General features: G+C 37.2%; 1 protein-coding gene across 1 annotated transcript in view; it reads right to left on the minus strand.

Moving 5' to 3' along the window:
- Positions 1–1,276: 1,276 nt before the first annotated feature.
- SECISBP2L (SECIS binding protein 2 like) overlaps positions 1,277–13,844 on the minus strand; it is a 59,335-nt gene continuing 46,767 nt past the window's right edge. The window contains exons 17-18 of the mRNA XM_065871881.1: positions 8,669–8,888; positions 1,277–1,959 (exon numbers count right to left, since the gene is read on the minus strand). Of these exons, the coding sequence (XP_065727953.1) occupies positions 1,277–1,959; positions 8,669–8,888 (903 nt within the window). The remainder of the gene's footprint in view (positions 1,960–8,668; positions 8,889–13,844) is intronic.

Consider the following 13,844-nt stretch of genomic DNA (forward strand, 5'->3'; position numbering starts at 1 on the left):
GCAAAACATTTAGCTCAGTAACTTTAACTTCACCCAAGGAGGTACAAACATTCCAGGAGAAGGGTAGAGATAAGGAACAGTGATCAAGAATTAATACCTGTGCCTATCTCCACACTCTAAAATCATCTAATAGTTTCAGCACAATTAGAACTTTCTCTTTTCTTCAAAACTTCCTCTTCCAAACCTTGATTATCAGGATACATGTTACAATTGCATGAAGTTCCTTTCCCTGACTCCCGTCAGTAACTGTGGTCAGTGTTACCTGGCAGGTGCTCAAGGTTAGGGACAAAATATTTTTCTTAAAAGGTGCAACGGTTTTTCACTCAGGACAAAGTATGAATACTCAATCAGATCCATATTTTAGGTCCAGAGAATCCCAAATCAGAAGCATGCAAGAGAACACACCAGTATAAGACTCTGCTTCTGGATAGTTTACAATTAAGTGCTGCAGTCATACAACCGGTTACAATTATTCACCTGTCAAAATTTGCCTAATTTTATGCAAATACGACTATGTACAAGAGCATTCCTGAGGTAAGTAAGAAGCAAATGTGAAACAGAACCCAGAATGTCCTATCATGGGTGACTTCTCACTATTAAAGACAAACATACCTAACTTTCCACAAATAAGGCCAGCTCTAATCTACCACGGTGGCTCCTTTGCTAGCCTAAGTATTGGAGGCTCTGTCTTAGCCCGTCCCAACTTTAATCAATTACCACGATCAGTGACTTCTGACATACGCATTTGTGGACTAAATAAAAGGTGCATCCATTTTTAATACAAAACACTTTGCGAACTTAGTTACCCTCAGCCATTTTTTTAGTTTTCTAACTCTACCTCCAGTTCTTTTCTAAAGAAGCCCAAACAACTTTTTGGTCAGACAAATTAGAGTATAGGATGTATAGTCTTGAAGCAAACACTGGTAACTGCTCCTTTTCTTAGAAGCTTAGCCTTTAACCTTCAAAATGACTAAACAGGCATTTTAAATTTACTTTCTTTAAAATCTGGTCTTCTTTTTAAATCGTTATTTTCCATAACAAAATAAGCTGAAACAATTCTGAATTTTCCGTACAGTTCTTAGAAAGACACTTAGATGCTAATTAAAAGCTAAGCTATGGGTCATAACAAAACAAGTGAAAGACAGCTACAAAAATATCTGTCAGGAATTAAGTACATATATTAAATACTGGACAGTGCAAAATGTTGAGATGAAGCATGGAAGATAATGGCTGCAACCCTTACACAGCTGGAGATAGATAGCTGACATTTCCTGAGTTATAGATTTGGGGGCGTATAATTAGAATCAGAGTGCTCCTTGCTCAGCGAGCTGCAGTTGCTGGGCTTCTGCTGTTCCTGACTTGCTTGATGATCAGTAGTCCAGGCCTCGCTATCCACTCCTGGCTCTAGCACCTCGGCAGCCTCTGCTTCCTCTTCCCCACTTTGCTCTGCATTGTCTTCCTCAGAACCATTAAGGGTTTTTCCAAGTTGAAGAGTTTCCATCGTTCTCTGAGTCTCAGAGACCCAGGACTCAATTCTACTGTTGAGCTGCACTTCTACAGATATGGGTTCATGAGTATAATCTTCCTCCTCCTCCTCGTCTTCATCTTCTTCTTCTTCCAGCATGCCAGGTACAAGAGTGCTGGTGGTGCTGGTGATGGAGGAATTCAAAAGATCCCGGCCACTGCCATCCAAAGAGCCGGTCTCTGTACTCTGCTGTGAGGCCCATTCCAGGTCATCTGGCTTCACGTCCTCTTTATCACTCACTGTTGGTTTTCCAGGGTTTGTAGCTGAGGTAGTACTGCCTGCAGCCACTGATGATGGCTGCTTACCAACAGGGGCTGTGTCAAATGCAAGTTTACTGGGTTTTTCAGATGTGCTGTGCTTACAAGAAACTTCTCTCTCATTTTCTGATGTTTCCAATGCATCCGAAGTTTCCACCATGTTTCTCCAATTTGTTTCTGCAAATATCAAACAGATTTTTAAAAAACCAGAACACTGTTTCAGAATCATGCAACTCTTACAAGAGAGAAGAACAAACTACAGAAATCTGTTGGCTCACCAACTGACTGGAATGTTATAAATGGAAAACAGTTCTCAAAAAACCCCAGCACATTTAACATAAAGAAACAAAGAGGCCAAAATAAGTATATTAATGCTTCAGAATGTAAAAGATCTAATACTAACAGGAGCTCACTGACTCTAATATATAAAATCCATGTATTCATAAAAATCAATGAATTGCCTTTTTTTGGCCCTGAAGTGTCCTGGGCTCAAGGATCCACAAGTCACAGATGGCAGAGCCAAGATGTCCATCAGAAAAAAAAAGACAAAGAAATAGTTCTGATTTAACAGGCTTATATTGTGCTCCTTTAGCAAGTCAGAGCTGTCTTTTGGCCTGTAATGGAACTTGTGTTTCCATCTATAAGCAAAGATGCCATACATGTACTTCTAATATTTGTGAAAATGTGTTTTATAACATATATATGTTGCCTGGCTTACCAAGTGACTTTGAAGCCAAAAAATAATGAAGTGTTATTATATAACACAGTGGTGATAATCTAAATTACTTTTAACAACAGGTAGTCAGTTTAGAGCAAAAAATGTACTAGGAATCAGGAGATGAAGAACAACTCTCCCACCTGTTTTTTTGTACGTTTTATTTTATTTTCCATTTAATTTTTTTATCACTGAGGTATAATTGACATAAAACATTATATTATTATAGTTTCAGGTGTACAACATAATGATTCAGTATTTGCATATACTGAGAAATGATCACTACAAGAAGTCTAGTTAACATCCATCCCCATTAATAATTACAAATTTTTTTTAAGATCTACCCTCTTAGCAACTTTCAAATACACAATAATATTAATTGTAGTCACCATGCTGTACATTAGATCTCCAAGCCATATTTATTTTATAACTGGAAGGTGGTAACTTTTTACCCCCTTCACCCATTTCGCCCACGCCCAGCACCCCCTGCCTCTGGCAGCCACCAATCTGTTCTCTGTATCTATGAGCTTCGGGGATTTTCTTGGGGTTTGTTTATTTTTTGTTTTGTTTTTAAGATTCCACATATAAATGAGATGATATGGTGTTTTTCTTTGTCTGACTTATTTCACTTAGCATAATGCCCTCGAGGCTCATCCTTATTATCACAAATGGCAAGATTTCATTCTTTTTAATAGCTGAATAATATTCCACGGTGTGTGTGTGTGTGTGTGTATATATATATACACACACACACACACACCACACATCTTCTTTATTCACTGATCTTCTTTACCGATTTATCCATCAATGGACATTAAGTTGCTTCCGTGCCTTGGTTATTGTAAATAATGCTGCAATAAACATGGGGGGTGAATACCTCTTTTTTGAGCTAGTGTTTTTATTTTCTTCAGATAAATACACAGAAGTGGAATTGCTCGATCATACGGTAGTTCTCATCTTAATATTTTGAGGAACCTCCATATTGTTTTCCTTAGTGGCTGCACCAACTTACATTCCCCATGAGCAGTGCACAAGGGTTCCCTTTGCTCCACATCCTTGCAAACATCTGTTATTTTTTGTCTTTTTGATAACAGCCAACTAACAGGTTGTGAGCTGATATTTCATTGTGGATTTGATTGGCATTTCTCTGATGACTGGTGATGTTGAGCATCTTTTCATGTACCTGTTGGTCATCTGTGTGTCTTTCTTTGGAAAAATGTCTATTCAGATCCTCTGCCCAATTTTAAATCGGACTTTTTTTTTTTTGCTATTGAGTTGTATGAGTTATTTATATATTTTGGTTATTAATCCCTCACCAGATACATGATTTGCAAATATATTTTCTCCCATTCAGTAGGCTGCCTTTTCATTTTGTTGATGGTTTCCTTTGCTGTACAGAAGCTGTCTGATTTGGTGTAGTCCCACTTATTTTTGCCTTTTCTTAAAAAATAAAAATCCCCTTCTATTTGCATTGTAGCTGCTATTTGCATTTTACAGGCATAATGATCAAGCTGTAGTGATAAAGCAAGCCTATTCATACAAATATACTTAACTTGATTGCCCCCCATCAATTATATATTGCTACAGACCATATTTTGGCCACCTGAAGTCAGGGCGCATGGTTTGGGGAAAAAACCTTCCTTTCCTGCAGCTACTTCAAATGTAGAACAGGTCTTTCCACTTGCACTCCTACCACATGACAAACAAATCTAGTCCTCCTCCTTTATTCTTTCTCAGTTAATAACATCCTTTTCAGTCTCAAAGCAGAAGAAACCTTATAGTAATCCTTGATCCTATCTTTCTCCCTTACTATATATATCCCTTCATTCCACTGAACTCATAACTATACCACGTCACTTCTAGCCCCAAAACTATTAAATTTGGTCACTACTGCCTTAGCTCAAGCCTCCTTTATCTTGCTGTACATCTACTATACCTTTCTAATTGGTTTTGTGAATTGACCACATCACTGTCTAACTGGCTTTTTATTACCCTAGTAATCCAAACTCCTTAGTTTTAGTAACCAAGCCCTTCATAGTCTATCCTTCTGGTCCCATTCATTTTAACCCCCAGCCATGCATTCCATGCTCAAGGTCACTTTGAATTCTCACTGCTCACAGAAGTCATCCCCTTTCTGTTTACAATTCTTTGCTTTGCATAAGCTGTTCTTTCTGTATGAGATGTGTTTTCCTCATTTACCCTTCACACTCCTACTCATTCTTGACAACTTTTAATGCCAGTTCCTTTGTGAAGCCTTTCCTGATTTTCCTAAGACCGTCACTAACCTGAACTCCCACAGCACTTTCTGCATATTTGGTTCAAAAGCATTTGTTTTTTGTTTTCTGTTCTACTCCCTCCTCCCTCCTCATTCCCACTCATCTCTGTGTTCCTGTGGCTGGCATACAGTATGTGCTGGGAAAATAAGCCTTTACAGTAAATGGAAATTTTCACCCATATATGTAATTATGCAGAAAATAACTTTCAAAAGCCATACAATTTACAAAATTTAGGTACACATATTTCCTTCCGACAGTTTTTTTCCTCTTTCAAAAGTACTATAAGAATTCATGTGGGGTCTTAGAAAAACCCCAGTGAGTCAAAGGAACAGGAAAAAGAAAGGTGGTCAGAAGACTGAGCAGGGCTGATCTCTCTCCAGGCTCTGTCTTGGGCATTCAGCTACTAGGTAGGTGAGCTGAAAGCCAGACAGGTCCTTTGGAAAGGAAAGGGAGATATGACCTTGGAAGCAGAGACAAGGGACTCTGTGATTAGCCATCAAGAGACCTGTCACAATGATCAAAGAGCCACTGAGGTCACATATCCACGGGGAGGGTCCAGGGTTCCACCTTAAAGTAATAGGTGAAGCTTGATCAACAACTAATGAGCACACAAACACATAACTGTGACGGGGAGAAACAAAGCGAGTATGAAAATGCCGTCTTTGGTTGGAGGAGCGGGCAGGGGATGGGAGGGGGTTGGGCTGAATACAGGAGTCTAAAGCCAGAATAGCACATCGAGAAGCCCACTTCTGAAGAAGGGATTAGGAAGCAATGTAAAGGCAGGGTCAAAGATCTCAACAAACCTGGAAATGTTACTGATCCAAACCTACCCTGATTCTGAATTGTTTACTTTAGCAGAATTTAGTCAATAAAGCTGCTTATTAACCCCTCTATGCTCTCCTGTTTTGTTAGTTGGTTCTTTGTGAAACTACCTTTTCAACTTTGACACTAGCTGGTTTGTCAGAGGATGAGGTGTGTATATTTCTCCCATCAGTCATCACACAGAGGGAAGCTGTCCATCTTTAGATAGTTGTATATAGTAGAGGAACACAGAGATGAGTTCAAGACCCTACAGAAGAAGGTGTGGTGGCAGAGAATGAGCCGGAAACTCAAGATAGATAGAGGTAGTCCTCCCCTCACAAGGGGTTACTGAAAACCTACTGTATGGTCCTACCGGAAATTCATTCAACACACAAGGAATTCACATCACACTGGCTAAGAATTCTAGAGTCAAACTTAGCAGCTCTGTGACACTGGCAAGTGATTTACCTCACTTCATTTTAGTTCTCTCATCTGTAAAATGCAGTACAATATTTCTTATCTCCTAGGACTGCTCAGAGGATTAAATGTCTTAATAAAAGTGCCTAGTAAGAATTCAGTAAGTGAGCTATTATTATTATATGTCAAGTGCCCATTAGGTGTCAGGTTTCTATCTCAAAGAACGTACTGCTTAGTTGGGATTTATGTTTGAAGCTATTTGTTTCACGTAAGTATGACAAAATTGAGACTCAGCTCCAGTGGAAGGAAAACATAAGCAAAGAAAACAATTACGGTGTACACAAAGAACAGGAAGACTGAACTATCATAGGAACCTTTCTATTCTACCAATGTTTAGCACCCCTTTCCCAGCTTTGTTTTCTCTTTAGACTGTGGAAATCACAAGAAAACATTTTAGAAATCTTGCACCAGGCTGGCATGGGAGACACTATTTGTTGTCTACCCAAGAGTCATTCCCCATTTTCTTCCTGGCTAACAGAACCCCCAAACCTGAGATGGACTTGAACACAGTCCCATGGGAGGAATTAAAATAGTTCTTAGACTATCATGACTATCCCATTCCCCTTTGCCAGATATTCTCTTGCCCACATCTCCCTTGCAGCTAAAAGCAGTCACATGGTCGGCTCTGGCCAAATGAAACAAAAGGCAAAGTCTTCTGAAAATTGTTTCCTTCACTGATAAAAAGAGCATACTGCTTGAAACTCCTGCCTGAACTGTTGTGATGCCCAGGGCCACTGCAGCCATTTATGAACATGAGATTATAAGCACAAGGATAAGAAGCCACAGACTGAAAATGGAAGAATAGAAAAAAGGAAAGAACTAGGGACATTGACAACATTGTGAAATAATTAAATATCCTAATTTCTCAGGCCACATTAGTGGGTTGTTTTTTGTTTGTTTGTTTCTGCGGTACGCGGGCCTCTCACTGTTGTGGCCTCTCCCGTAGCGGGGCACAGGCTCCGGACACGCAGGCTCAGCGGCCATGGCTCATGGGCCCAGCCGCTCCGCAGCACGTGGGATCTTCCCAGACCGGGGCACGAACCCACGTCCCCTGCGTCGGCGGGCGGACTCTCAACCACTGCGCCACCAGGGAAGCCCCATTAGTGGGTTTTATGTCTGTTGCTGAATACATCTGATACTGACAGAGTAACTTTGTGCTTTACTCTCAAAGCAAATTATTTATGATTATTTCCACTTATTTTGTTGGCGTCCTCATAAATCAGATCATAGGCCAGAATCTTTAAGGTTCTGTCTAAATCCCTTCTTAGAATTCAGCCATTAGCTCACAAAACTTTCGCTCTGAATGAAACATTATACATGATCTAGACAAACCCTTCTCACTTTACTGAAGACAAATCTGAGGCTCAGAAATTAATCAATTATGCCTAAATACCCTAGGCAGACTGTGGAAAAGCCAAGGCTTCAATCTTTGAACACTTTAAATCTGGTGTTTTGAAAACATCTTCTAAGTCTTTGAGAGGTTCTTTTTATAACTTTTCTTTTTATGTGCCCAAATGAAGATCACGGTCATTTCCCCAAACCCACAGCTTTAGGAATTTATCTTGCAGTTTACCTTTGAGATCTGGCATATCACTAATCACTACATAGAGAAATGATTTCATTTACAAAGTTGGCCCTTTATCTTCTTTACTTTCAACTAGTATCACTTTAACCAAAGAAACATCTCTGCCTCTAAGCCAGAATCACCTTTGCCTGACCAACAGTTTCTGAAAGGTGCACAATAACTCGTTAGTTGCCTCTGGTCTGCAGCTTTGTCGAAAGCATTCCAAACATTTAACTACAATCACAGACAAGGAGAGCAGGAAAGAGAAGTGTGGGAAGAAAGGAAGAAAACGATGACTCAGTTTTTTACATGTTACATTTTAGGTGGCAACAAGCTATTTGATAAACTTTCAGATACGACTAAAAAGAGAAAAGAAAAACAAGAAGCCAAGGTGAAGGAGGTGGCTGCACTATTTTTAAAAAAGAACAGGGGAAATGAAACAGAAACTAAATCAAGAAAGTAATCTAGTATTCTAGTACTAGTGTTCAAAGTATTATAGAAACATTGCAAGGAAACTACTAAAATGCAGAGTACAGTAATTATTGTTACTTTAAACCTTATACATAAATACTGTTTTAGTCTATAAGTCCTTTTCACTACCATCAGATTTAACTCAAGACAAATGTCACAAGTCTACGTTTGATAAGTTTAGATTGAATATTCAGGTCTTTTGTTTACACAGTAAATACAAAATTTTAATAATCAAGTATAAAGTATTAGAATTAAACTTCCTAGAATTTATTTATTTACTTAGTGATAGGTCAGAAGAATGGCACATTTGGCTTTTTAAATCCCTTTGGAATTTTCTTTTTTCTTTTTAAGATTTTGGAAATGTGACTAATTTCAGGGACTCACAGAAACTCTCAGCCCCAAATATTCTCCTAACTGTCAATGGACACGTGTAATACAATTTTTAAATCAAAAATGTGAGCAAACTTTGAATAATCAAGAAGATAAAAACAAAAGGTAGCATGGAGAGTCATTTTAAAAATGACATTAATCATTAAATTATTTCAAAATTTCAGTCATTTAAAATGGTATGTAATAACTTACCATATTCCTTTTCATTGACTTCAGAGATGGGTTCAGAAATAACACTGCAGAAAGAAATGGCACTTGCTGCAGAGGGATTCCGAGAATGCCCCATGTGGTGTGGCACCTTTTTCACGTTCTTCAAGGCTTCCTCGGCTTGCTCCTGTTCCATTGCTGCAACCATATCTTTATATGCTTTCCTGGCTTCTTCAGTGAGTTCTACTAACTTATTAAACAGGCTCTAAAAAGAAAGAGATTTTGCCCAGTCCATTTTTTGTTATACTCTTTATTACTACCATTAGCAATAAATACCTCTACTGTTTCAGGACTGGATACACTTTCTATCAGCACAAAATCCAAATGGTATGCAAACCACAGAACCTTACAAAATACTCTGTAACTTACATATATTGTTTAGTTAATTCTCACAAGTCTGAGGCAACTTCTTGATTCAGTACTAGCCACTAAATATGCTATATTAAAGTTCTTACAGAGTTTATCAATTCAACAACTGCACCCTTTAGCATGTGGCACTATAGTGGGTACCAAGACTACTGGAACCACCCCTCTGCTCTCAAAGAATCTTCCATATGGCTGAAAGGAGAGGACAGGAGACGATGATTCAGGGGACAATACCTTAAATGCCTTGACATGTACAAAGTGGTTTAGCTTTGGGAGGAAACATCTAACTGCTGGGCATCAGTGAAGAATTCATAAAGGAATATGACACCTGATGTAGGCCTTGAAAATCTGGTATAGTTTTGAGGAGTGGAGACAATACATTCTTAGCCAAGCATGCAAAACCATAAACCAAGGTACAGACTTAATAAAGTTCAAGGCTTGTTTGGGGAGCAGTGAAGAATCTCATATGGGTTCGAATATAAGGGAATGAGTGTATGCAGGGTGATATCAAAGGATGCAGAAGCAGATGGCAGTCTCCACAGGAATGAAAAGTTCCCTATCATGTTTGCTTGTTGAAAGAACTCTTTACAATAAGACCAAAAAGAAGTGATGGTATGGCTAGCTGCGGCCTTGAAAATGATGAAAGGCTAATTATAAAAATAGAATAAAGAACCTGGAAATAGAATGTGGAGTTAACCAGAAGTTCTTCCATCAGCAAAAGAGAATGAACATGAATGGAATTAATAACCCCAATGAAACTGTAAATGACAGAGCACATTTGTGTTAATAAATGGCAAAATTCGTTAGGCATTAAAGCTGTACTTCAATAACTATGACATCTAGCGATGTCTAAAGAAAATTGAAGTTTTCACAGTAACCAGAAAGACAACCAAAGAATGACTTTTAGTGGTTCTTACATCAAATGACTTTTAGTGATTCTTACATCACAATTCAACAACATTCTACTCCTGTTTAATGTCTTGATTTAGTATCAGAATGCAACATACCCACAAATGAAGTAAAAAATTTTAGATGGTAAATATGACCTGGCCACCTGGAAGAGTATGTTTAATTATATATATTATATATATATATATATATATATATATATATATAAAAGTATATATATATATATATATATATATAAAAGTACAGCACATTTTTTTTTTCTTAACAAGGCACTGTCATTTAAATATAAACCATAACAACACGAATGCATGGGAAACGTGTCATATTACTACGGAATAATGTATCTCTAAAAACTAAACTTAAGCAGGAAAAGCATAAGTAATGTGCTTTACCCGGCTGCAGTTTAAACTGTTTAAAGTACAATACAGGTACAATAAACACTGCTGCTAACTGTATTGATTTTTGAAAAGGGGTGGGTGCTAGTAGTATCAAAACTATATTCAGGATTTACTTATTTTTAAAAAGGAGGATGGATTCTGATAAAAAAAGCCCCCATGAGTTACATGTAAGAGACTTCATAAATATTTGTTTGCAATAAACCATGCACTTAAGCACAGCCAACAAAAAGAAAATAGGCTTATGGATATGCAATTTTGAGATTAACATTGGTTTTACAATATAAATAAAACACAGAAACTGTTGGGAATAAAACAATACACAAGAAGAAGAGAAAATAAAATTGAAGAGAAAAGCTATTAGGGAATAAAAGCTTTGAATATCAGGGTAAAGACAGAAAGCTTAATTCAAAGGTTAGCATTATTACATGGTAAATATAGGGTAGGTGCACTACATTACTATGAGTAGACACTCTGGACAATATAGCAGTACTTCCTTTACCTCCGTTTTATGAATGTGTTTTGGTTTAAACAATAACTTACTATCTCAAAATGGAGAAGGCAAGAAAAGCAATGTACAAACAAAACTGCCAAACATTTTATAATATAATATCATACATATAAGCTAATATACATAGCTAAGAAGTCAATACAATTAAAAACAAACATATCCCCTTTTTCTGACCCTGATTCCATTCCTACTCCATAAACTCTAACAGTGAACAAAACATTGTTATTATGTGTCTTTATCACAGAGCTACTTAGCACCTAAATTCTCACATGAAGTTTAACGTAACAGGCAGATATACATCAACCATACAATTAATTAAAGAAACATTTATTACCTGCTCATCCTTGAGTAATATAAAAGGTTTTCGGGGATATAAAGACAAGGGAAATCAAAGAGGAAATCAAAAGGTACCTAGAAACAAATGACAATGAAAACACGACGACCCAAAACCTATGGGATGCAGCAAAAGCAGTTCTAAGAGAGAAGTTTATAGAAATACAATTCTACCTCAAGAAACAAGAAACATTTCAAATAAACAACCTAACCTTACATCTAAAGCAATTAGAGAAAGAACAATAAAACCCCCAAAGATAGCAAAAGGAAAGAAATCATAAAGATCAGATCAGAAATAAATGGAAAAAAAAAAGAAGGAAACAATAGCAAAGATCAATAAAACTAAAAGCTGGTTCTTTGAGAAGATAAACAAAATTTATAAACCATTAGCCGGATTCATCAAAAAAAAAAGGGAGAAGACTCAAATCAAAGGAATTAGAACTGAAAAGAGAAGTAACAACTGACACTACAGAAATACAAAGAATCTTGAGAGATTACTACAAGCAACTCTATGCCAATAAAATGGACAATCTGGAAGAAATGGACAAATTCTTAGAAAAGCACAACCTTCTGAGACTGACCAGAAGAAACACAAAATATAAACAGACCAATCACAAGCACTGAAATTGAAACTGTGATTAAAAATCTTCCAACAAACAAAAGCCCAGGACCAGATGGCTTCACAGGCGAATTCTATCAAACATTTAGAGAAAAGCGAACACCTATCCTTCGCAAACTCTTCCAAAGTATAGCAGAGGAACACTCCCAAACTCATTCTACAAGGCCACCATCACCCTGATACCAAAACAGACAAAGATGTCACAAAGAAAGAAAACTACAGACCAATATCACTGATGAACATAGATGCAAAAATCCTCAACAAAATTCTAGCAAACAGAATCCAACAGCACATTAAAAGGATCATACACCAGGATCATGTGGGGTTTATCCCAGGAAGGCAAGGATTCTTCAATATATGCAAATCAATCAATCTGATAAACAATATTAACAAATTGAAGGAGAAAAACCATATGATCATCTCAATAGATGCAGAAAAAGCTTTCGACAAAAATCAACACCCATTTGTGATAAAAAAAAACCTCAAGAAAGTAAGCATAAAGGCAACTTACCTCAACATAATAAAAGCCATATATGACAAACCCACAGCCAACATCACTCTCAATGGTGAAAAACTGAAACCATTTCCACTAAGATCAGGAAAAAGACAAGGTTGTCCACTCTCTCCACTATTATTCAACATACTGTTGGAAGATTTAGCCATAACAATCAGAGAAGAAAAAGAAATAAAAGGTATCCAAATTGGAAAAGAAGAAATAAAACTGTCACTGTCTGCAGATGACATGATACTGTACAGAGAACCCTAAAGATGCTACCAGAAAACTACTAGAGCTAATCGATGAATTTGGTAAAGCAGCAGGATACAAAATTAATGCACAGAAATCTCTTGCATTCCTATACACTAATGATGAAAAATCTGAAAGAGAAATTAAGGAAACACTCCTACTTACCATTGCAACAAAAAGAATAAAACACCTAGGAATAAACCTACCTAAGCAGACAAAAGACCTGTATGCAGAAAACTATAAGACACTGATGAAAGAAATTAAAGATGACACAAACAGGTGGAGAGATATACCATGTTTTTGGACTGGAAGAATCAACATTCTGAAAATGACTATACTACCCAAAGCAATCTACACATTCAATGCAATCCCTCTCAAACTTCCAAAGACGTTTTTCACAGAACTAGAACATAAAATTTCACAATTTGTATGGAAACGCAAAAGACCCCGAATAGCCAAAGCAATCTTGAGAAAGAAAAACGGAGCTGGAGGAATCAGGCTCCCTAGCTTCAGACTATACTACAAAGCTACAGTAATCAAGACAGTATGGTACTGGCACAAAAACAGAAAGATAGATCAATGGAACAGGATAGAAAGCCCAGACATAAACCCACGCACATATGGTCACCTTATTTTTGATAAGGGAGGCAAGAATATATGGAGAAAAGACAGCCTCTTCAATAAGTGGTGCTGGGAAAACTGGACAGCTAGCTACATGTAAAAGAAAGAAATTAGAACACTCCCTAACACCACACACAAAAATAAACTCAAAATAGATTAAAGAGCTAAATGTAAGGCCAGACACTATAAAACTCTTAGAGGAAAATATAGGCAGAACACTCTATGACATACATCACAGCAAGATCCTTTTTGACCCACCTCCTAGAGAAATGGAAATAAAAACAAAAATAAACAAATGGGACCTAATGAAACTTAAAAGCTTTTCCACAGCAAAGGAAACCACATAAACAAGAAGAAAAGATAACCCTCAGAATGGGAGAAAATATTTGCAAATGAAGCAATTGAAAAGGATTCATCTCCAAAATTTACAAGCAGCTCATGCAGTTCAATATCAAAAAAAAACAAAAAACCCAACCCAAAAATGGGCAGAAGACCTAAACAGACATTTCTCCAAAGAAGATGTACAGATTGCCAACAAATAAATGAAAGGATGCTCAACATCACTAATCATTAGAGAAATGCAAATCAAAACTACAATGAGGTATCACCTCACACCAGTCAGAATGGCCATCATCAAAAAATCTACAAACAGGGCTTCCCTG

This window comes from Phocoena phocoena, chromosome 2 (assembly GCF_963924675.1).
Source record: "Phocoena phocoena chromosome 2, mPhoPho1.1, whole genome shotgun sequence".
Lineage (NCBI taxonomy): Eukaryota > Metazoa > Chordata > Mammalia > Artiodactyla > Phocoenidae > Phocoena > Phocoena phocoena.